Source organism: the organism of the source record quoted next, unplaced genomic scaffold, assembly GCF_019419815.1.
Source record: "Pyrus x bretschneideri cultivar Hongxiangsu unplaced genomic scaffold, Pyrus_bretschneideri_v1 Contig20, whole genome shotgun sequence".
NCBI lineage: Eukaryota > Viridiplantae > Streptophyta > Magnoliopsida > Rosales > Rosaceae > Pyrus > Pyrus x bretschneideri.
The window spans coordinates 7132808-7157744 of record NW_025999502.1 but is presented as its reverse complement, the minus strand read 5'-3'; the positions used below and the strand labels follow the sequence as shown (position 1 = coordinate 7157744).

The window sequence follows — 24937 nt, the reverse complement described above, 5'->3', positions numbered from 1 at the left end:
TTATACTGGCATTTTCTTTACATTCGTGCAATGATAAAGAAAATTAAATTATTTTCTCCTTTATGGTGGTGCCTTTCAGTGACTCCATCATCCCTGGACTTTTCTACGTAGCTTCTAGAGTTGACTCCGCCGCCCCTTTGGTACATATTTTCCATACCAGAAATAATATTTAAATTAGTACGCGGCTTCTTCGGAGTGGCCGGTGTACAAGAAATTCAAATATCATTTTTTAGTCGAAATTCAAATATGAATGCAGTGTGCAGACTTCAAACTTCGAACCCTATGGTCCCTGCCGTTCGTCTCCCCTCCTTCGTACTTCTCTATTTTCTGGCCGCTCCCCACTCCTCTTCCCCAACGCTCCTTCCCCTTTCTTTATTTATTTATTTATTTTTTTTTTTCAAAGTTCTAAGACCTAGCTGCAAATAAGCCCCTTTCAAATCTCTGAAGCTTCGTCTCAGTGTAATTTCGCCGCTGAGGTTTGAGAAATTCGATGAAGATGGGTCACGGTTTGCAGCTGGAGGTGGTTTGAGCTGTCGCAAGTCTAAGCCTAGAAGACAAGTGCAGGTTGAAGGTGGAGCAGCTGCAGGTATAGGGGGATAAGTCGCGGGGTTGCAGGGGCTGGTTGGCCAGGATCGGCCTATATAAAATATGGGTTGTGCAGCCATGGGTTGCTGCTGAAGGTTTGAAAATTGCTGCGATTTTGGGTTGAAGGTTGCAGAGGGAGTGGGGTCGGTGATGAGAAGAGCTTCTGCAAATTGAAGCTTGCTGCCGCAGGTCTGGGGCGTGGGAGGAGGGTGAGACCGTGGGTGGCTAGGGCCCGTGGGTAAGTTGGTTGCACAGTGGGAAAACCGTTATGAATCCGTTACCCAATGGGTTCGGTTAATTTCCCGTCCGGGTTTTTTACGGTTTCGGGTACGGGAAAACAAACGGATTCAGTTACGGGGATAACACATCCGAACCCAATCCGTCCCGTTGCTATCCCTAAACCTGACTCTTAATGTCTTTACTAGTTCCCCTATTTCATTTGATGCTCCAATCTCTTTGCTGAGTCTTTTCCTCCAACTTCCATAATGCATTCCTTTCTCCTCCAATCACTGTTTCCATATCTATTGATCGCTTCAGTCCTTTGGATCAACCTCGAGTTAAGTCTATGCCAGGGTGATGAACAATTCAAGAACTGCGGCAGCGCTGTGAATTGTGGTGACGTCGGAGACATCTCCTACCCCTTTTGGGGGTTAAACCGACCTAGTCACTGTGGTCAGCCAGGGTACGAGGTCCAATGTCTAGACAACATCCCTATGATCAACATGATGGGTGTGAGCTTTAGAATTCTTCAAATGAACACAACTAATCCTCGGACCGTAAAGGTTGCTAGGCAGGATTACTGGGGTACTATATGTCCTCCGACTTTCGTCAACACCGCCCTCAACTTCTCTCTGTTTAATTATGCTTCTGGTTATACAAACGTGACGTTTTACTACCAATGCAATAGCACCATAGAGCTTAGTAAGCAGTCCTGCAACATAAGCAATAAACTGAGCCCTGTTATCTATTTGACACGTCCGATGACAGCTGGTGAGACATCTTTGAACTGTACAGATGAGGTTATTGTTCCGGTTTATACAGAAGCTGCTCTGGCTTTAGAGGCCAGTAAAACAACCGTCAACGATGCGGTAAACGGGGGCTTCCCATTGGAATTGGAGATTGACAACGATAATTGCAACAAATGTTTGGAATCAGGAGGACAGTGTGGGCTTAACACTACTACTAATTCTGGATTCAGTTGCTTTTGCCCAGATCAAGCCTATGCATCCATATGTAATGGAACTCAATCCGGAGGTACGTCTGTCCCTTATCATTCTCTTATAAATTACACATTTGGAACTCCTAACTTGCCTTTTGTTTTAGATGATTAATCGTAAACCGTGTTTAGTTAGGCTTGTGTGCTAGAAAACCCGGTCGAAAATTCTGATGCGAGCTATCTGGTCCCATGTTATAATTAGGAGCAGAGGGAAGGAATCTAGTATAGTAAGAGTCAATTGTTTGCAAAACAGTGGACAATTAATGGATTGGTTTGGTATCCATGTTGGATTCAGTTTTTTTGTTTCTGAAACCAATTAATATTTTCTTACATGTTTTGTGTGAGCTGATGAACTCTGTATGGAAGTATAGATTCCTAAGAGTATGATCATCGTGTTTTGAATGAATCACCATCGTGTTTGCTTCTCTGATTCTTCTCTCTGCAATTTTTTTCACTTCCGAAAATTCCAAAATCTCTAGATTAACTCTCACTGAATTCACTCCCCTAAAACTCAACCTCTAACAGTTTGAGCCTTTGTTGGTGCCTTTCTAGTCAACCCTTTTTATTGCTCTTCCCACATTGCAAAATTTTTCTTTTAAATCCAGTTTTACATGCTACAAGTGGTCAAATAAAAGTTTATGCACACATGTCAAACGTGTATTTCTATCAAAAAATACACATAACCTTACATACAACTATACAATTCCACCGAAAATGTGTCAGCCTTTGTTAACTTTAGGTATACAAATCCAAAATTAAGCCAATTTTTCTATTAAGGTTCATTTTCTCCTTTTTTTTTTTTTTTTTTCGACTTTTGGTATACTAGTAATTAAATTAACGTTCCTAATAGAACTCTTTTTTTTCGACTTTGAATAGTACTCTCTCTCTCGCCATGGAAATCCATCACTATCCCTTCCAAAACATCTTTTTCGGCTGTGAATGACGATCGATACCTCAACTGCAGCGCATCGTTTCGATGAGCAAATTTTCGGAATGTATGTTACCCTTTTTGGGGATCAAGCCAGCCAGATACATGCTTGACCAGAAAAAAAAAAATGAAAATACATACTTGACTTAAAAAAAAATACATGAGAGAAATGAGTGATGAAAGTGGGCGGAGGAATGATGGTGGAATGTGGAAGTAATCTATATGGAATTGATCGGATGGAGAGAAAAGAATAAAGAGTATGCGACACACATAATGTGCTCCTGTGCTAAATTTTTGTTAAGCTAGTGATCTAATTATGCATCATTCTTAATTTTTTCCTATTTTCTAAAGGAGAAGTGATTTTCTTACACCTTTTTTCTCCTTCTGTGCTATGCTAAATATTCTCCTATTTTCTGTTCTTAAAATACTAATCTACTTATGCTTGTTTTTTTAATTTTATCTTATTTTCTAGAAAATAAGAAATTTCCGCACACCATTTTCTCCTAAGTGCATTCTTCTAAGTTTGCTCCCCTTCTTTGTTTTCTTAAACTAGTGCTATAACGGTATAACCATGCTAACTACCAAATAACTTTTTCACTCTTATGGTGGGCACGCACAATTCCATCCAATTTCTTTCATATTACCATGACAAAATCCATGTGGCTTTCCATGGGAAACGAAACTTCAAATTGGGTGCCCTCTTTTTTCTGATTTCCTAATATCATCTCCAAGTTATGCTTTTCGATTTGGTAATGATGCAGCAGACAAGGTCTTTTAATGCCAGGTCACGTGTATTGGGAGTAGAAGGTTTAATTAAGTTGTTCCTTAGAAGTTGTCAAGTTATTATTGGAGATTGTAAGAGTCTCATCGAAAGTAGAAGTCTTTTAATATTGTAAGCCTTTATAATTCTTATGCTAAAAGGATTGTCGGTCAGACTTTGAATGTAATTGAAAGCTTCTAGCAAACACTTTGCTTGTTCTAGTTTCTGGTTGAGTGAGTTCCAGTCTCTTACCTGGTGAGTGATTCCCAGAGCTACGATCGTATTTGTTCTCTCTTACCTAGTAAATGATTCCTAGAGCTACGATTGTATTTGTTCTCCACTCTTTCTATTAGCTTCCCTACGTTAGGTAACCAATTATCTCTTCATAATATTCAAAGCAGGGGCATATGAAAGTTGAGTTCTGTTTTTATTCTATAAAAACAAATAAAGCTTAGGTAGACCCAAAAGCGATGGTGCTGTACAGGGACAATGGACAATGGAAACTTTGTTGTCAAAGATGATATAGGAGCTGATCAATTGTTATAGCAGAGCTTTGATCATCTTTGTGATACCCTGCTAAGAAGCCAGCTCCTGGGATATGGTACTAATTCTGGAACGAGGACTGCCATGACTTCCTGGAAAAGTGAAAGTGATCTGTACGTCAACTGGGATATTCTTGCTTGGAATTTCCCAAGAGACGCCGTCACAAATATTCACCAATCTGCAAGTGCTTGAACCCAAGTCAGACGGGAAATGGAGCATTGGAAACTGGATGAGAGGGTGTGTGAGGAAAACCAAATTGTTTTGAGAGAGATACACAAATAAGTCATTCAACATTGAGAGGAATAGAAGATGATGATGGGTTTCTGAAGCTGGTAGGGTTCAAAGTACCAGATTCTCATGAATTTGTATCTTTGGATTCTGACAGCACATCGGCCGACTGCAAGACAGTGCGCCTAAATAATTGTTCTTACAAAGCCTACGCACTTGTTTATAAAATAGGGTGTTTGGTCTGGTCCAAATACCTCACTCATACGCAGGAGTTTCCCTCTGATGGCGTAGATGTTTATATTCGCCTAGCATGCACAGAACTAGCAGATGAACTAATGATACTAGTGCTTGATGCCTTTTTTTTTTTTTTTTTTTTGTTCAAAAGTGCTTGAAGCCTTGGACAAATCAAATTATCAAGCAGTAACTTTTCTTTTCCTATATATCTCATGCTTGTTTTTGTCTGTAAATTTTACAGGTAAAGGAAAGCCAATAAAGTTAATTGTGAGCCTTACGGTTGTTTGTTTTATCGGTGTATTGGGTGCCATAGTGTTCGGTTTGTGCAGGATGAGAGCTAAGCAAAAAGGTAATTAAGTGAAAGAGATCGAGGTGTTGGATTAATATAATGCATTAGCATATTATCTCTCAAAACTTTGGAAGTTGTTTTGATTCAGTGTTCGATGTGTATATTTGCAAAATCAGGACACATCAAATTAACAATGAAGCACATCAAAATAACAAGGGACACCCTTCAAGAATATATAGGTGGAAAACATGATGAGCTACTGATCTATGATTTTGAAAGCATATTAGTTGCCACGGACAATTTCAGCACCGAAAACAAACTCGGGCAAGGAGGATTTGGTCCAGTTTATAAGGTAATTACTATTATTATTATTTTTAGGATAAATTACACCATACCACCTTAACTTTGAGTCACATAACAATTTCATATCTTTTAAATATTGCAATGTTATACATCAACTTCGTATTCATTGCAATTTCAGATATTCGTCGACTTTTCTGTCAATTTTTCTATTAAATGTTGACATGTCAATTATAAGGCTCATATTTTGCGGATATGGATATTAAGTTGGGATTTGGATCCTCTCCTGAGCCCAAGATAAGGATACTCCCGACCAAAGAGTGTGGGCCGTTTGATGAAAATCTAACGACTATAATTATTATAACTTTAAAAGGATTTTCCTGTTTGTAGTTGTTGGATTTTCATCCAACGATCCACACTCTTTGATCAGGAGGATCCTCGTCTTGGGCTCAGAACAGGATCCAAATCCATTAAGTTGGAGCCGAGTGGACCAGAAAGTAATAAAAAATTGTTATTATTTATAGTATTTAAAACTAATAAGAAATTTATTTAAAAAAAGGCCCTACATCCCCACCTTCGTCTCCACTTTCACTCCGACACCCTCGATCCCCACCTTTGTCTCCACCCCACCTTCGACCACTCCACCTCCCGCGCGCCTTCTTCTTTCTCTCCGTTTCCACTGTCACTGAAACCCCATAACTCGTGAAACCCCCACAGGCCGTGGTGGGTGGGTCGGATCTGTGACTGGTGGCCGGGAAGGGAGTGAGGTGAGGGAGAAATTGGCTGGAAAGAAAAGGTGGAGGAGACATGGGAGGGTGGGGATGTAGACAAAATTTGATATTTTTGTTGGAATTATTTGGTTTGGAACTGGGAAATAGATTTATGGGTTTGGGTTAGAAATGGGATGGTATTCGATTCTCTTGCTTCTCTTTAATGGAGCGCATGTTATCCCTTTTTTTTTGTATTTTTTTTTTTTTTTTTGACTTCCTTTTGTTTTTTTGGGGTGATTTCTTCTTCTTTTTCAGAAAACTTTGATATGGCCTGTTCGGTGATTTTCTGGGTTTGGTTGGGGATGGTATGATATTTTGGATTTGGTTTAGGATGATATGATTGCAGAAGATGCGAGGGAAATGTGCACAGTCCCTTTCATCCTCATCCTGTTAATCTTCTTCCCTACCCTCTCCGACTTTCTCTCTCTTCCCCCATTCTTCTCTTCTCCATCTCTCGCTATCAATAAAAACTCTGCAATTGCCAAAGATGGAGACTGCAATTTTCGTTTCAAAAATTTTCGATCTTTAATTCTGGCAAAAACCCAACGGCAATCAAAAAGCGTTGTCGGTAATGATGTTGGGCAGTATGCGCTGGGTCGGGCGGCGCTGCACCTACATCGGCTCCGACGACATCGATACCTGGGCGTCCACCAACCCTGACGAGTTCCCTCGCATCTGCTGCCATCCCCATTGTTTTTCCCTTTGCTTTTGCCTCCCATCGGCGGCGGAGGGTGGGGAGAGATGGAGGTTTAGAAGCAGCGCAGCATCAGATGGGTGGTAGGATGGAATGGGTGGACCCACTCTTTCTATTTATTTTTTTGCGTAAAAATTTATGTTCATTTTAAAATAATTAATTTTATAATTTAGTATTTATCTAAGTGGCACAATTGACCGCCACCTCAGTAAAATATGGATTCTACGTTGCCACGTTATCACACGGGAGGTTTGACATTGTAATCAATTCGTAAGAGGAGGTTTGACATTGCAATGTTTAAAACATGAGGTATAAAATTGTTGTGTGATTCATAATTGAAGTATTTTTGTGTAATTTACCTTTATTTTTACGATAGATACAGAGAGACAGACATGAATGCAGTGATTTATTTGTCGACTTTGTGTAGGGTAAGCTAGCAGAAGGGAAGGAAATAGCAGTAAAAAGACTATCCAGTACCTCAGGACAAGGTGCAGTAGAGTTCAAGAATGAAATGATGTTGATCTCCAATCTCCAACACAAAAATCTGGTCAGAATCATCGGTTGCTGCGTTAAAGAGGACGAGAAGTTACTGATTTATGAGTTCATGCCAAACAAAAGCTTGGATACTTTTCTTTTCGGTTAGTTTCACTTGCTCTTTACTGCAGTTTCTTATCTTTACATTCTAGCCGGTGTACTGATCAATTATTTGATGATCAGATTCGACGAGAAGAGCAGTGCTTGATTGGGGTACACGTTTCAATATTATTCAAGGTGTTGCTAGAGGGCTTGTTTATCTCCATCGTGATTCCTATTTGAAGGTAATACATAGAGATCTAAAAGTAAGTAACATTCTCTTGGATGAGAAAATGAACCCAAAAATTTCAGATTTTGGATTGGCACGTGTGGTTGAAGGGACACAGAATTTAGAAAATACTCAAAGAGTTGTGGGAACGCGGTAAGATTCATGCCTTTCCTATATATTCTTGAACATTTCATACGCAACCAAAGTTCTAATGGTTAGCATTGCATCATGATTCATGAACTCTTAACCGACTCCTGTTTTGGATAAAAACTGCTAATTAGTTGCATCGTTCACATTAGATATAGTTTTGGTAATGTTGTTCTTAAAAGGCAGAAACCAAGCACTTATTTCAGCGACATATATACTAATGAGTTTCATGTTCGCGCAGTGGATATATATCTCCAGAGTATGCCATGGGTGGAATATTTTCCCAAAAATCTGATGTCTACAGCTTTGGGGTCTTGGTATTGGAGATTATTAGCAGCAAGAAGAATACCGCCTTCTATATCTATGATCGACAGCTAGGCTTACTAGCCTATGCATGGCAGTTATGGAAGGAAGGCAGGGAATTGGAGTTGGTGGATGAAATGTTGGCGGCTGATTCATATTCGGCTCCAGAAGTAATGAAATGTGTGCATATAGGGCTGCTTTGTGTACAGGATAATCCGATGGATAGGCCGAGCATGCCGGATGTAATTTTTATGCTAAATGGTTCCACAAATGTAATTGGTGGTCCACAACCTAAACAGCCTCTATTCACTATCCAAAACACAGTCTCTCATCCTCAACCACAGCCTTCGAATAATGAAGTTACAATTACAATGATTGAAGGACGCTAAATGTATGCTCCTGACAGTGGTGGAGGTTGGGATTTGCTCATCCATGTGAATTTGGGTTGTGTTTGCTAGGATTTGTAGTCAGGTCGTATAATTTGTTGTTTGCTTTCTTTTGTTGGTGCTTAGCTAAGCTTGGCCAATCCTGCTTACTTATGCAGCAAGATGCTGAACCTGTAGTTATATTTTTTTTTTTTTTGGAGGGAATTAGAGAGGATTAGTTATGAAGGAAATTCATCTTTGTAATCCTACATTATGGAGAGATTGAAACTCATAAGTTTTCTTTATGAGTAATTGATCTTTAACATTTATGATGGACATAAATTTTTACCTTAATTTAGCGGTCTATCTATTTCAATCTAATTTTAGATATCAAACGAGGCTTTAATATTGCAACTGTTGAGCTATAAACTATGGTTGTTAGGCTCTTAGGCCCTTTTTCAACTACAACCTAAACTATGGTTGTTATGGATGAGTACTTTCTCGGCTTAAGGCTTGAAGTTAATTAGTTAATTACTGAAACTTTGCAAGTTCTATTACAATGTAGGATTTTTTTTTTTCTTTTTCTAAAGTCGACATAAATACTTTGCTAAATTCAGGAGAAATTTTCCATGCTCCTAGAAAATGAGTCGTTATCGAAAGAAAATGAGAGTCCACATCTTGAAAAGCCATCCTTATTTGAAAACAAAGATTTGGCTGAAGACCAAATAAGTACACTAAGCAAATCATTGGAAGCTCTTCAGAAGGACCTTAAAGACAAAGAAAACCTCGTAAGTCCCTTTACTACACTGCATTGAGATGCTATGTAATGAAAATTCATATGTAAGAAAATAATACACCCTTTATTTCGGGTATAAAATTTGCAGCAGTCCTTGGAACACCAGAGAAAGGAACTCAATGATTGTAGAGCTGAAGTCACTGCATTGAAAATGCACATTGAAGGATATCGTTCTGGAAGGAATATGGGAGCTGCTGATGCTGATAAAATCCAAGCTCTGTCCTTGGGAAGTTACAAGGAATAAATTAATTCATTGCAGATGGAACTAGAAAGTTTAAAATCCAAGAACACAAAAGCTCATGATTTTTTAGAGACCACAAAAGCTCATGATTTTTTAGAGACCAACAATTTTGAAAAAGAGTGTGCAGATGCAAGAAAGGGTCGTTGTCGTCGATGAAGATAAAAGTGTAATCCCACCAGTTGATGTAGAATCGAGAGTTGTAGAAAAGGAAGAATATCAGTCTCTGGTTGCTCAAAGTTTTCATGATAACACAGTTAAACCGAAGGAAGTTTCACATGAGGTCTCTGTCGGTGTTTTAAGTGATACTAGTCCTGGAAATGTTTCTGAGGAAAGGGCAAGTTTCTTTTACATTTCTTTTATTGCATCAATGCCTTCTAAATTTTGAATAATAGAACATAGAATGATTTTTTAGAAGCTTTGGAACTGCCTTTCCCTTCTATTCCTTTTCTAAAGTTATGCTTATATTTTACAGGGCCTAGAGACCATTCAGATCCTTGCTGATGCTTTGCCGAAGATTGTTCCTTATGTTTTGATCATCCATCGGGAGGTTTGCTTCTTTTACTTTTTCATATGTACATATATATTATATATGTGTGTATAAATATATTATTGATATTATCATTGTATGATGGATCTTTAAATTGATCCTTTAATAGAACGATATATTTCTATTTTTTTTATTGGTTATGCATTCACAGGAGCTTCTTCCCCTAATCATGTGTGCGATTGAACGCCATCCAGATAGCAGCACTCGGGATTCCTTAACCCACACATTGTTTAACCTAATCAAACGCCCAGATGAGCAGCAGAGAAGAATTATAATGGATGTAGACTAATATTCAAAGTACCACATTATTTGTAATATAGCTGCATTGTTTTGGACTTGTTTCTGAATCTTTAACTGCATTTCAGGCATGTGTTAACCTTGCTAAGAATGTAGGAGAGATGAGAACAGAAACAGAATTACTTCCCCAGTGTTGAGAACAAGTAAGTTTGAGCCCCACCTTGAGAGAATCTTGTCTAACCTTTTCGTATTTCTGATTAGTTTTTCTTATGTTTCTCCGGTTTGTGGGTTGCAGATAAATCATATGTATGAGGAACGCAGGCTGCTAGTTGCTCAATCATGTGGAGAGCTTGCAGAGTTTGTCCGGCCTGAGATTCGTGATTCTCTTATATTGTCCATTAGTCAACAACTTATAGAAGATTCTGCAACTGTTGTCCGGGAGGCTGCTGCACACAATCTTGCATTGCTGCTTCCACTCTTCCCGACCATGGACAAATATTTCAAGGTCAGCCTCACTAATATGCTTCAGAGGCTCTCATGGAGAGGAATTCTGACTTGACAGAAATGGCTACAATGTAAGCTCTAGAACAGGTTGAAGCCACATGGTCTAGGGAAATGGAGAATTTTCTCCTCATAATATGATGACTGACAAGAAATAAATGGATAAAGTAGTCAAGGATCTGTTTCCCCAATATTTTACTGTATTTTTATTTATAGGTCGAGGAATTGATGTTCCAATTGGTCTGTGATCCCTCTGGAGTGGTGGTGGAAACAACGCTTAAGCAATTAGTCCCTGCGGTAAACAAGTGGGGAAACAAATTCGACCATATCTTAAGAGTTCTACTCTCTCATATATCAAGCTCTGTTCAGGTCGGTTTCTGTTTGATTATATTTTCCACTTATGACTAAGGTCTTTCTAATGATACTTTCTTTAATTTGCATCCTTGTGATATTGCAGCGCTGTCCTCCTCTTTCGGGGGTTGAAGGTTCTGTGCAGTCACATCTTCGTGTTTTAGGTGAACGCAAACGCTGGAATGTTGATGTTTTACTACGAATGCTAGAGGAAATTCTTCCGCATGTGCATCAGAAAGCATTTGAGAAGTGCCCAGTTTCTTCTGATCCCGAAACAACTGGAACAATATTTTCCAAATCTTTCCTTGAATTGTATGCAGGGTAAAGCTCTTTTCTCTTTTTTCCTTTTATTTTATTTTACTTTGTTATATATTCTTTTTTCAGGCCTGTCTACTATTTTCTGACAACATAGCCGTTTGACTTTTGTCTTTAGGTAGTGATAATGTTAAACTGATTTACTATAACTGCTTATGAGAATTTTGTTATCTCGGTAGTGGACATGTTCAATTGCCTGCATTTGAGTGGCTACATGTCGACTGCTTTCCTGCTTTAATACAGCTCGCATGCTTGTTACCTCCAAAAGAGGACAATTTGCGAAACCAAATCACCAAGGTATCTTTCTCTGTCTTTGGTGTCTTTTTTATATTACATCATCAACAATACTTTATTAATTGTTTCTGATCTAAATGTTGGTAATGCAGTTTCTATTGGCTGTATCAGAACTCTACGGGGATTCTTATTTGACACACATAATGCTGCCTGTATTCTTGTTAGCTGTTGGGGAAGAAGCTGAATTGACATTTTTCCCATCTGCAATACATTCCGGAATCAAAGGTAGTAACTTTAAAATTTCTTGAAATCCTTTCACACCAGTGTTGGGTGTGCTCTTAATTGTGGATATTATCTACATAACAGGTTTGAGGCCAAGAACAGCTGTGGCTAAGAGATTGGCTACTATGTGTGTCCTACCTCTTCTCTTGGCTGGTGTTTTGGGTGGTCCAAGCAAGCATGAACAATTAGTGGAGTACCTGAGAAAGTTATTAGTTGAAGGTGTTCCAAATCAATCTACGAAGTGCAATGCTGAGATTGTTGATGCTGTTCGCTTCCTTTGGCTAGTAAAGCAATGAATACCGTTTAGGACTAACTTTTTGTAACTTAATTTCGACTGAGGGGCTTTCCATAATGCAGCACATTTGAAGATCATCATGGTATGATATTTAATTTACTCTGGGAAATGGTTGTCAGCTCCAACATAGATATGAAAATAAATGCTGCCAATCTGTTGAAAGTCATTGTAAGTCTATCCATTCTTGGAGTCCTAATTTCTTTATGTGTCTGATTAAGAAATAATTAATTGGTTTCCTTCGTTTATAGGTTCCATATATCGATGCAAAAGTTGCATCTACTCATATATTACCTGCCCTAGTTACTCTGGGTTCTGACCAAAACTTGAGAGTGAAGTATGCAAGCATAGATTCCTTTGGAGCAGTGGCCCAACATTTTAGAAATGACATGGTATGAGTTCTCTTCCTTTTGCAATTAAGATATTAGCGTACTTAATCGAACAGTTTTCGTACATCTGGCTGACCAAATTAAAACCTCACAGATTGTTGATAAGATACGCGTTCAAATGGATGTTTTTCTTGAAGATGGATCTCATGAAGCTGCCATTGCTGTGGTTCGTGCATTGGTGGTTGCTGTACCACATACAACAGATAGACTTAAAGATTATATCCTCTACATGCTTACTCAAAATTACCAGTAGCACATTTTCAGCAACGTGTTCATAAGCACACACACCTTATTTAGTTGGTTGGGAAATTTTCTATTGGATTCGTTAGTGAATAATCATTGGGTTACTTTGTTTCTTTGACATCATGTACATCTTTTGTCCAAGATTTTTCAACTGACGGCCACTCCACCTTCAAGTGACTTGATGCGCCGGCGTGAGAGAGCCAATGCATTTTGCGAAGCAATCCGTGCTCTGGATGCAACAGGTTTCCTTTTTCTTATGACCCAGATGTTCTATATTTTGTTAGTTTATTAATTTCTCTTCCCTTTCTGCACCGTTATACATCTTGAGCTACATTATTTTTCACTTCCTTTGTATATATAGAACATGACACTTGTACACTTCATGGGAACATGTAAAAAAAATTTGGTCTGATTACCTAGATTATTTTCAGACTTCAATACGTTATGCATTTTATCAAAGAGAATCGTATGCATTTTTTATCCCTAATTTTACTCTAAACAAGGTTATGTTTCTTTAGCAAGCAAACAATCATCAAATATTAAACGACTATAATGTTAATATAATACACAGATCATCAGTTCTTCTAAGTTTTTGAGCAGCCATGCTTGGAACCATATGTTTATGTAAAAACAAGATGCTTGAGTCAATATCCCTAGATCATATCAGTTTTCACTTTAATGACCTTATGTACATAGTTGGAACTTTACAATCATGTGTCGAAACTAGTTTTTGGTGGCGCCCTAACAAATCGCGCCATGCCAAACTGTAGCTTCATAAGATTCTTAACTGATTGGTGATGACCTACTATTATGTTAAAACAATGACCTACATTTATAGTTTATACTACATAGTTTTGCCCGCGCGTTGCTATGGGATCACAAATTGTGTGAAAAATTTGTTTCAAAGATAAAAAAGATTGTATGACAGAAAATGCTGAATAAATCTTTATACACGAAAGATTTGATTGATACAATTTATATACAAAAGATGGATGTGCATGTGAAAAAGATTAATCTTTACTTACATTCCTGCATTCTTACATTTTTCGAACTCACCTACTTTAACTCCTCCACACTCAATAGGCACGAACCTTCATTTTTCTTGTTGGATTAAAAGCTGGCAAATCGCAGAGCTGAAACCATTTTCATTCAATCACAAAGTTGTAGAATCAAAATATCAATTTTATCAATTTACAAAATCACAAATATGCAGATTAGATTGCATGTAAAGAAATGTGTAAATAGAAAAGTATCAAATTGCAAAAGAAATGTTAACACAACACCACTACAATAATAAGAAATCTCAAATAATAACATCTACCACATATGATTTTTTAAAATGGATACCGGTAATAGATAACTTATAGCTTTCACTTGCTTACTGTTGTTAATGAGATACAAAATACAGCCAACAAAAGAAAACATAACAAATACCAAAAGAAAGATTAAGCTCCCAATCAAGTATTTAAATGAAAGAGATGTAAAGGTAGTCAAATAACTGAAAAACATCAATGTTTCAAATAATAACCATCACAAAATTATTCCACTCAAAGTCCCCTAAATAACACATCATGGGCATCCTGCCACGATTATCTGAGAATATATCATTGGTTACTGTTGAAAATATACTGCATTATCTTGAATTCAATGTACAAACAATGAAGAATGCACATGAAGAACACACAATTTCTTTGCAAAACAATTTTATAATGTTATAATGTTGAATTGGAAATTCAGAATGAACTTCATTAGTTCAATATGAAAAATTCAAGAATTTAATTACACTGAAAAATGAAAATCACGAAGCAACGAAGAAGCAAGCAAACTACAGAATTCAAAGAACCAAACATGCCACAACTGAAACATTAAAAATAGCATTTACCTATTTCAAAGATAAAAAATCCCAGATATCAGTATATCAGCATATCAGCACTCCCTGCAAAACACCAAAATCAGAAAATTAGAAAAATCTAATTTGATATCATTGTATCTTAAGAAACCACCAAATTTCCAATCAAAGAAAAAGCAATAAAAATCCCTGCATAAAATAATCAGAAGATAAAAGCTGAAATTTGTAAAGCATTTGTGCAAAGCACTTATTAGAGGAACTTACATATGGATGAAAGTGTTGGTCTCTTGTATCCTGTTAGAGCAGCATTAGCCGGAATTTACAAATATAATACATTCTGAGCATTCGAATGATTCACTTTGCACAAAACCTAATCATCCAACTGTGCAGAAAAATAAAAAATGCACAATGACAAATTTCAATCTATAGTACTACAATAAAGAACGGAGAAAAAGTTACTTATTACAACCCCAGTTTTTATTGGTGTCATTACCCCCAATCTTGTACCATATACCAAGGTACTGAAAACATACTGTTTCACATTTAATTACACTGTTTCACATTCAACTGTGCACACATAAAATTAGTATCAAATTTATTTTAGTAATGGCTCAATGGTGTAAGGATTCTTTATCGCTTGTTTTGACTTAGACAAATTTTTTCATCATTGCGGCTTTATTTTTTTCTAATACCATCACGTAAAATAAATGCAAACCAAGAATATCTAGAACAATATAAATAAGGAATTTCAAAACATTATAGCAGAAAATCAATTACATGCAACTTTTCTTTAAACACTCTTTAAATGTAGAAAACAAAACTAACCTTTTTTGTAGTAGCGATGATAAGGAATTAAAAACCAAAACAACATCTGCTAAAAAAATACAAAAAAGAAAAATCAAAATGAAAAAAAAAAAAAAATCAATCTTCAAAACCATATGCAAAATAGCAGATTTGTGTCATCATCATTATCCTCACCATTATCATTATCATTACCCACTTGCAATTCCTTGCTGTCTGGTTTCAAATTACTCTTAATTCTCATCCAAGTTAATGGGTTTTGAATCACCACCAACTTCTACAATTCCCAAATCACAAAATTCTAGCAAAGGGTATGCCAAAAACACAAATTCAAAATTCAATTTCTTTTTGTACAGGACAATAGAAAGATTGAGACTTTTTTTACTTCTACAGTTCTACACACTTTCGAGCTCTAAATTTTCTTGGAAACAAACAGAAAGTCAAAGAAGTTGTACCTGGTCCAAGAGAAGAGCAGTGCTAGAAGAGATCTCTGGTGAGAAACTTAATAAGATGGACCAAACCATTGAACAAAGAAACCCAGTGAGACTAAAAGAACGATAATCAACCATAACAATTATAGTTAACAATAAATGTAAAAACCCAGAACCATTAACCTTCCTTAAAAATATGAACTATTGTCCTTATTACTATGTATTTAACCAGATCGCAAACAATCTCATTAGATCTCATGATATCATGAGGGGGCATAAACACATGCAATTATCAATAAGTTAATTCTCCAATTTCTAATCACAAATTCCAAACATAAACAACGGAGTGCAAGGGATAAGAACATATTGGAGTGATGAACGGAATAGCTAATGTGATGAAAATGCTCAAACCTTACCAACAACGCTGCAACTCCTGAAAAATCATAGACTCACAAAATCTGGTTTTACCAGGCAAACCGTGGACAACCCATTGCAATTTACTGCAAAACAAAATTGTTAGTATATCCAAAACACGATTAAAACCCACAAATCCATCACCAAAACAAATAATTTCCCTAACAAAATTAATCATATTAACAATTTTTTCAACATGATATATAGATACACAACGACATGTATAAACATATCAGAGATATAGAGAGAGAAAGAGAGAGGTAGAGGTAGAGAGAGACCTGATGGTGTTGATGAACACTGGAGAGTGAGAAAAGCAGAGGACAACTGGAGGTTGCTAAAAGAGATTAAGTACAGTGAAAAATTAAATATTTGACTTCTGGGTACTTGAGAAGAAGTGAGATTTAGTTACTATGTAAGGAGAGATTGGGAAATACTCTGAAACCCTTGCATCAGCAATCGCAAGATCAGGAAGAAAAAAAAACCTTGGAAACCAATTTTATGACCTTCCACATGGCGCCGACAAATCTAGGTTTACAGGGATGCAAAACTCATCTGAAAAAAGAGAACCCAAACAAAATCTCAAATAAAAAAAAAATTTAAAAAGAAAAAAGAAAAGGAAAACCACGATCACAAAACCCCATATTTGAACAAAAGAAAACCCCAGATGTAAGATTCGAAGAACTCACCAAGAAATGCTATCCTTTATGGGTAAAATTTTTCTTCGAATCAAACCGAAAACGTTTATTGGTTGGGTGGTTTTTCAGCAAAACAGAGAAAGTGAAAGAGAGAAGTTGAGGTTTGAGAGCGAGAGAAGGGTGAGAGAGAGAGAGAGAGAGAGAGAGAGAGGGACCTTCTTGCATGCTTGAGAGAGAGCTCGGCTTTTCCATCCGTTTTTCCTTCCCAATGAGCAACACGTGTATAAGAGGAGTCTGGAACCAAATGCAGTACCTGACTTTTCCATTGTGTTGAAGCGGACTGACGCGTGGATCTCTGGGGTAAGTTTGCCATTTAACTGTACCAAGCAGGTAAGACCACGGGAAACAAAGTACACACCAAGGGGCATTTAAGCCATTACACTGGTCATCCACAGTAGCACCCTGATTGGGTTTTAGTATATATAGATTTGTGACCCTATGTTCCAGAATTTTCAGCTTTTGTAATGGGTTGCTGATATTGATTTTAAATTTATGTAATTAATCCAGATATTTCAGCAACTAGTGTTCGGGACTTTCTTATGCCTGCGATACAGAACTTATTTACAGACTCTGATGCGCTTGACCCTGCACACAAAGAAGCCCTTGAAATTATAATGAAGGAGAGATCTGGTGGAACTTTTGATACTATCAGTAAGGTGATGGGGGCTGGGCTTGCATCCTCCGTGAGTAGTTTCTTTGGTGAAGGTGGTCTACTGGGAAAGAAAGAAAGTCCTGAGCCACCACTAGAGCCCGTTGAGTCCCCAAAGGCCACATCGTCACCACCTGCAGAAGACACTAGATTAAGGAGAATAATGAGGGGAAATTTCACTGACATGATCAGAGGCAAAGCAAAGGGACCAGAGGAAACTCAGAACCAATAAAATTTGATTTGTCTCTGTAAGGGGTGGCAAGAGTATTTACTTTGCGTCTCGCTATCTCAGGTGAGGATCATCTGTTGAGAATCAATGTCAGTCCAAAACCATAAGTAATCCACAACCCAATCTAAAGTCCAAGTCCATATCTAGTTTGATGATGTAATTGCTTACAATTGCAAAGTTAGGCAATGTTAGGTATGGTTGAGTGAAAAAAAATTAGGTGCAATTAATAGGTTTTGTGTGGTAGTAAATAATCTTAGTTTAATTAAGTGTGTGGTGTAGCTTTCATTTGATTTGCTATAAATACCCAAGTCTCCAAGCATTGTATATCATCCAAGGAAAAACAAAGCCTATAGCTAAATAAGAAAAGCTTTGCTAATTAGTTTGTTTTGTGAGCTTTCTTTAAGAGTGTGCTCTATTTTCTTCTTCTTGGGATCATTAAAGTTATCTTGGATACTCTTCTTATTCAACAATTGGTATCAGAGCCAAGTCGGTCAGGGATCGTTCTTGGTAGAGCATTGGTTGTAAAGTCTCTTGAAATTCCGAGTATGCTCTGTGGTTGCAGTTTTGACTGATCTTCCACATCAGAAAAGATTTCTTGAGATTATTGCTGGGGTTATCACAAACCTTGAGAGGGAGCTTCTTTGTGTTGAGAGTAGTGTATTACTCTGCACGGTAGTCACTCAAGCTTATTCGGTGTAGTCAAAGTCTTGCCGATACGATGGGTGATCTTCAAGTTGTTGGAGGAATCAAGAAGCTCAACAACCAAAACTATAACACGTGGGCAACGTGTATAGAGTCTTACCTTCAAGGTCAAGACTTGTGGGAGGTTGTCGGTGGTAGTGAAGCTACACAACCGGCAGCGGAAGATGCTAACGGCGTCTTGCGGAAGTGGAAAATTAAAGTAGGCAAATCAATGTTTGCTTTAAAGACCACAATAGAAGAAGAAATGTTGGAGCACATTCGGGATGCTAAAACGCCAAAGGAAGCATGGGACACTTTTGTTACACTCTTTTCGAAGAGGAACGATACAAAATTGCAACTTCTCGAGAATGAGCTGCTATCGATGGTACAACGCGACATGTCGATTGCCCAGTACTTTCACAAGGTGAAGTCGATATGCCGCGAAATTTCAGAATTAGATCCAACAGCTCCTATTGGGGAAACCAGGATGAAGAGAATAATTATCCATGGTTTGAGACTCGAATATCGAGGGTTCATTGCCGCTATACAAGGATGGCCGACACAACCATTGCTTGTTGAGTTTGAAAATTTGCTTGCAGGTCAAGAAGCTATGGCCAAGCAAATGGGAGGAGTCTCACTGAAGAGTGAAGAGGAAGCGCTCTACACCAATAAAAGCAAAGGCACCTTCAAGCGGTACACTGGTAGTGGATCTAAAAAGGATGGAGAAAAGGTGCAAAGTCACCAAGGAAATGGAGGCTCTCATCCAGGGGGAACTTGGAAGAATCGCGGTAATAGTAAAAAGTTTAGTGGCAAGTGTTACAACTGCGGGAAGATGGGCCACATGGCGAAAGATTGTTGGACCAAGAAAGAGCCTGTTGAAAGTAATACTGCTACTTCCAGTTCGAAGGAGAATAATGAAGATGGCTGGGATGCTGAAGCATTATTCGCTACGGAGGAAGAAGAAGAATTAGCCCTCACGGTAACAACACCAGAACGCATTGACTACAAAAATGATTGGATCGTAGATTCGGGCTGCTCAAATCATATGACGGGTGATAAACAGAAGCTGCAAAATCTATCTGAATACAAGGGAGGTCGTGTGGTGGTGACAGCCGACAACTCAAGGTTACCGATAGCTCACATCGGTAAGACAATAGTTAAGTCTCGATATAATTCTAACCAGGTGCCACTTCAAGATGTTTATCATGTCCCAGGAATGAAGAAAAATTTGCTATCTGTGGCACAATTGACATCATCAGGCCACCATGTCTTGTTCGGTCCACGAGATGTGAAGGTGTATCGTGACCTCAAAATCTCAGAAACACCAACAATGGAGGGGCGACGATTGGAGTCAGTCTACGTAATGTCAGCAGAATCTGCATATGTAGACAGGACAAGGAAAAATGAGACATCAGATCTATGGCACATGCGGTTAGGTCACGTTAGCTATTCCAAGCTAAGTGTGATGGTGAAAAAGTCGATGCTTAAGGGGCTTCCTCAACTGGACGTGCGAACAGACACAGTATTTGCAGGATGCCAGTATGGTAAAGCACACCAATTGCCATATGAGGAATCGAAGTTTAAAGCAAAAGAACCATTAGAGTTAGTTCACTCTGATGTGTTCGGACCAGTTAAGCAACCGTCCGTTGGTGGTATGCGGTACATGGTAACATTCATTGATGACTTCTCAAGGTATGTGTGGGTCTTCTTTATGAAAGAAAAATCTGACACATTCTCAAAGTTTAAAGAGTTCAGAGAGTCAGCCGAAGGAGAAATGGGAAAGAAGATCTGTTGCCTGCGCACAGATAACGGGGGAGAATATAGCTCAAGTGAGTTCTCTCAATACCTAAAGGAATGTCGAATACGTCATCAGTACACTTGTGCCAACACACCACAACAAAATGGTGTAGCTGAGAGAAAGAACCGGCATCTTGCAGAAGTCTGTCGAAGTATGCTACATGCAAAGAACGTACCGAGAAGGTTTTGGGCTGAAGCAATGAGGACTGCAACCTTTGTGATCAACAGACTTCCTCAACCAAGGTTAGGATTTGTTTCTCCCTTTGAGAATCTGTGGAACATGAAACCTACAGTTAGCTATTTTCGAGTATTTGGCTGTGTATGTTATGTATTTGTTCCTGATCATTTACGGAGCAAATTTGACAAGAAAGCTGTTAGATGTATCTTTGTGGGATATGACAGCCAGAGAAAGGGGTGGAAATGTTGTGATCCAACAAGTGGAAGGTGCTACACTTCACGAGATGTGGTGTTTGATGAAGCGTCTTCTTGGTGGTCATCAGAGAAGGAGGTGCTACCAGACTCTAGAGAATTTGGAGAAAAGCTGCAACAGAAGATGGAGGAGCATACTATCCAACTCCAACCAAGTTCAGATGAATCAGGAGATCCAAATGATGATGATGTCGAACAGAGAGTGACTCAGAATCCTTGGCAAACTGGCATGTATCAACAACCAGACGAAGAAGGTGGGCCTAGTGTACCGGAAGAATCAACTCCACAATCTCAACTCCAAAGGTCAACAAGAGCACGGAGACCAAATCCCAAATACGCTAATGCAGCCATAATTGAAGAAGCAACAGAACCTGAGATGTTCGAAGAAGCATCACAGAGTTCTGAGTGGATGACAGTTATGAAAGAAGAGCTTGATGCACTTGAGCAAAATCAAACTTGGGATCTGGTACCAAAGCCAAGAGATGTCAAACCCATATCCTGTAAGTGGGTTTACAAGATAAAGCGTCGTCCAGATGGGTCAATCGAGAGGTACAAGGCACGACTAGTAGCTCGTGGTTTTTCTCAACAGTACGGACTAGACTATGATGAAACGTTTAGTCCAGTGGCAAAACTTACAACAGTACGAGTCCTACTTGCACTTGCAGCTAACAAAGATTGGAATCTATACCAAATGGATGTGAAGAATGCTTTCTTGCATGGAGAGTTAGATCGGGAGATCTACATGATGTAGCCAATGGGCTTTAAAAGCGAAGCTCATCCTGAGTACGTGTGCAAGTTAAGGAAAGCACTCTACGGTTTGAAACAAGCACCAAGAGCGTGGTACGGTAAGATTGCAGAGTTTCTAACACAAAGTGGTTATTCAGTAATACCTGCAGATTCCAACTTGTTTGTCAAAGCCAATGAAGGAAAGCTAGCTATCGTGCTAGTGTATGTGGATGACTTGATCATAACCGGTGATGATGAGGCAGAAATTCTTTGGACGAAGGAGAATTTATCAGTCCGTTTCCAGATGAAGGAACTTGGCCAACTCAAGCACTTCCTTGGTCTAGAGATTGATCGCACACAAGAAGGAATATTTCTCTGTCAGCAAAAATATTCCAAAGATTTATTGAAGAAGTTTGGAATGCTCGAATGCAAGCCAATTTTGACACCGATGGAACCAAACGCCAAAATGTGTGCACATGAAGGAAAAGATTTGGAAGATGCGACAATGTATCGACAATTGGTAGGTAGTCTGATCTACTTAACCTTGACTCGACCTGACATTTCTTATGCAGTTGGTGTGATGAGTCGGTACATGCAAAATCCAAAGAAGCCTCATTTGGAAGCAGTTCGACGAATACTGAGATATGTGAAGAGTACAATTGACTATGATCTTTTGTACAAGAAAGGTGAAGACTGCAAGTTAGTTGGTTACTGTGATGCTGACTATACGATAGATCATGACACCAGGAGATCAACAACTGGGTATGTGTTTAAGCTTGGTTCTGGAACCATCTCTTGGTGTAGCAAGAGACAGCCAACGGTATCTTTGTCAACCACAGAAGCAGAGTATAGAGCAGCAGCAATGGCAGCTCAAGAGAATGCATGGCTGATACAGTTGATGAGTGATCTACATCAACCAGTAGATTATCCAGTACCATTGTACTGTGATAACCAATCGGCCATTCGCTTGGCGGAAAATCCAGTCTTTCATGCAAGAACTAAACATGTGGAAGTGCACTACCACTTTATCAAAGAAAAGGTTCTACAAGAAGAGATTGAGATGAGACAGGTCAAGACGAATGATCAAGTTGCGGACTTGTTCACAAAAAGTTTAAATACAGGCAAGCTCGAAAATTTTCGTTGTCTGCTCAGCACAGTGCAAAGAATGAGAGCTGACATTGAGGGGGAGTGTTGAGAATCAATGTCAGCCCAAAACCATAAGTAATCCACAACCCAATCTAAAGTCCAAGTCCATATCTAGTTTGATGATGTAATTGCTTACAATTGCAAAGTTAGGCAATGTTAGGTATGGTTGAGTGAAAAAAAATTAGGTGCAATTAATGGGTTTTGTGTGGTAGTAAATAATCTTAGTTTAATTAAGTGTGTGGTGTAGCTTTCATTTGGTTTGCTATAAATACCCAAGTCTCCAAGCATTGTATATCATCCAAGGAAAAACAAAGCCTAGAGCTAAATAAGATAAGCTTTGCTAATTAGTTTGTTTTGTGAGCTTTCTTTAAGAGTGTGCTCCATTTTCTTCTTCTTGGGGTCATTAAAGTTATCTTGGATACTCTTCTTATTCAACATCATCCAGTTAATACAAACATTTTTTTCATTTTTTGGTGCACTTGTTGAGAAAAGGGTTTTCAAGAAAGGAAGAGCTATACTTTGGTGCATTTTTTGTGACAGTTTCATTACATGATCGGATGGACGGCGGATTTGGTTCGTGTCCCATCCAAAATCCAATTTGTTGTTTATTCCTTTTCTCTCTTTCTTCTTATAGGCAGTTAAAATTGTACAAGTTATGAACAACATAAAAGTAATTTGATGGCACTGTGTTTAAATAATAGAACCAAAGTATTTTCCTACATCTTTTAGTTTAAACTTATTATAGGGTGTGATTTTAATTTTATGTACCATTAAATACTATGGGTGTTTAGCCGTTAAATTTGATTTACACAGCTGTTTCAGTTATTCATTCCTGTATTATTGACTACTATGTTCTAATATTAGGAATGGTTGTAATAATATAATAGTATACTCTCTTTGATTGTTGTTGAGTTGAAAATTTTGGTATCCCTTCAGCCAGTGTATTGGCTTGGTAATTTTTTATGACCCGTTAATCATATATGAAATGACACAAAAATAACAGATTTCGAGTCAATCTGTTAACGAGTCGGGTCGTTATCGAGTATCTATTAAGAACTTGTTAATGAGTTGGGTCGTTAATGCCATATCAAGCTTAAGCGTGCATAGTTCCTGTCTCACAAGTTCCAATTCTCTCATCACTTATGTATATTTTTTATTGACCACATCCCCAGTAGCCAATACCTGATCTTCCCGCGTACCTACGCGCCTTCGCGATTTCTTTAGTACTTGAATCTCTCGCGTATGTGATTTCGCCTTGGAGCTTGATTCCCCAATTACAGAAGACAAATCTTTAGCTCTCTTCATTGCATCAAGCATCTCGGATTGCGCTTGTGCTCTTAAGGCGTCTGTGTCCGTTCTGTTTTCTTTGAATCGACCTATTTCCCTGCGTGCCATATGGAGTTCTCTCACTATTGCAGAAGACTTGACTTGAAATTTGTAGAGAGACACAGAGAGAGGGAGATCAGAAGCAATGCAGACGGTTTTTGGCTTACATGGTGAATAAGACTAAAATTACTTGAGGTGCCAAGTTTGATTCTTTCCCTCACCTAACATCGCTCTTATAAAAAATTAAAAATTTTCGGTGTCTATTGGGGAGATCTTGTGGGACGGACTAGCTTCAAGAATCCTATCTTCTTCATACAGATTGTTGGCTTTTCTAAATCTTCTTATGTTATCAAACTCTACTCACATTCACCTGTTTACCACTCTATTCATCATGCACCACAATTTCTGTCAAATTCTTCAAAAATCCATACAACTTTATTCTTCAAATTTGAATAAAATTTCTAAGCAAAAACTAGAATCTAATTAAACACTCTTCATCAATTGCAAGAATTTTAACTATTTATAAGCACGTACAAGGTCTTTTCTTTCTTCGATGTGGGATTCAGACTCTCAACAAAATGCAAGTAGTAAAACAAACATCTTCGTGTGTGTGTGTGTGTATATATATGTGTATGTGTATGTATATGTATATGTATATAATATATACTTATTTATTTCTTCTATTCTTAGAGACAGAGCATGAGATTAGGAGTTAAAAAACTTACAAATAATTGAGGTGCATGGGAGGGGCTGCGATTGCACAGAGAGAGAGGGAGGGAGAGAGAGAGAGAGCGAGACAGAGAGAGAGAGAGAGAGCAAACTTTGATATTTGTCAGACAGTTTTAATTTTATTCCGATTTAAAGGGGGAAGAAAGATAAAAGAGGAAGGACTGGCTTTGGTTCTGTCCGCAATCCAACTCCTGATGATTGGCTGATATTGGAACTACCGCCATCCGCCACCCATCTGTTTTATTCTTTTCTTCCCCCATTTTGAATACTGCTTTCAAATATTCTTTACTTCACAACTTATTTTTAATTTTATTTAAACTAAAATGAGATATGGGTCGGATTTTGAAATCATACATATTAAATAAACTTTTTATTTTAGGAATAATATAAAGTAGAAATTCCTAAATCAGATACAAGATTGACTATTTTTTGTAAAAGTATTG

The 24937-nt window shown here is 38.1% G+C and overlaps 1 protein-coding gene and 1 pseudogene across 2 annotated transcripts; both read left to right on the top strand.

Annotated features, from left to right (window-relative positions):
* The first annotated feature begins 222 nt into the window (after positions 1–222).
* LOC108866354 (G-type lectin S-receptor-like serine/threonine-protein kinase At1g61420) lies at positions 223–8518 on the top strand. Of its 2 annotated transcripts, XM_048584020.1 has the most exons (7): positions 223–825; positions 965–1839; positions 4736–4843; positions 4960–5135; positions 6975–7185; positions 7265–7502; positions 7738–8518. In XM_048584020.1, the coding sequence occupies exons 2-7, from the start codon at positions 1071–1073 to the stop codon at positions 8186–8188; spliced, it is 1953 nt and encodes a 650-aa protein (XP_048439977.1). In that variant the 5' UTR covers positions 223–825; positions 965–1070; the 3' UTR covers positions 8189–8518. The 2 variants fall into 2 exon arrangements, with proteins under 2 accessions (XP_048439977.1, XP_018500362.2); XM_018644846.2 differs by lacking the exon at positions 223–825 and having other exon boundaries at positions 835–1839.
* Positions 8519–8640: 122 nt separating this feature from the next.
* On the top strand, positions 8641–23861 carry LOC103938317 (annotated as a pseudogene).
* The last annotated feature ends 1076 nt before the right edge of the window (positions 23862–24937 follow it).

What these genes read in the sequence shown, in the direction of transcription:
- LOC108866354 (XM_048584020.1), top strand. Translation starts at nt 1,071, where the DNA reads ATGCATTCCTTTCTCCTCCAATCACTGTTTCCATATCTATTGATCGCT. An exon ending in TAATGGAACTCAATCCGGAG is followed by an intron (nt 1,840 to 4,735) that starts GTACGTCTGTCC and finishes TAAATTTTACAG; the next exon opens with GTAAAGGAAAGCCAATAAAG. An exon ending in CAAAGAGTTGTGGGAACGCG is followed by an intron (nt 7,503 to 7,737) that starts GTAAGATTCATG and finishes ATGTTCGCGCAG; the next exon opens with TGGATATATATCTCCAGAGT.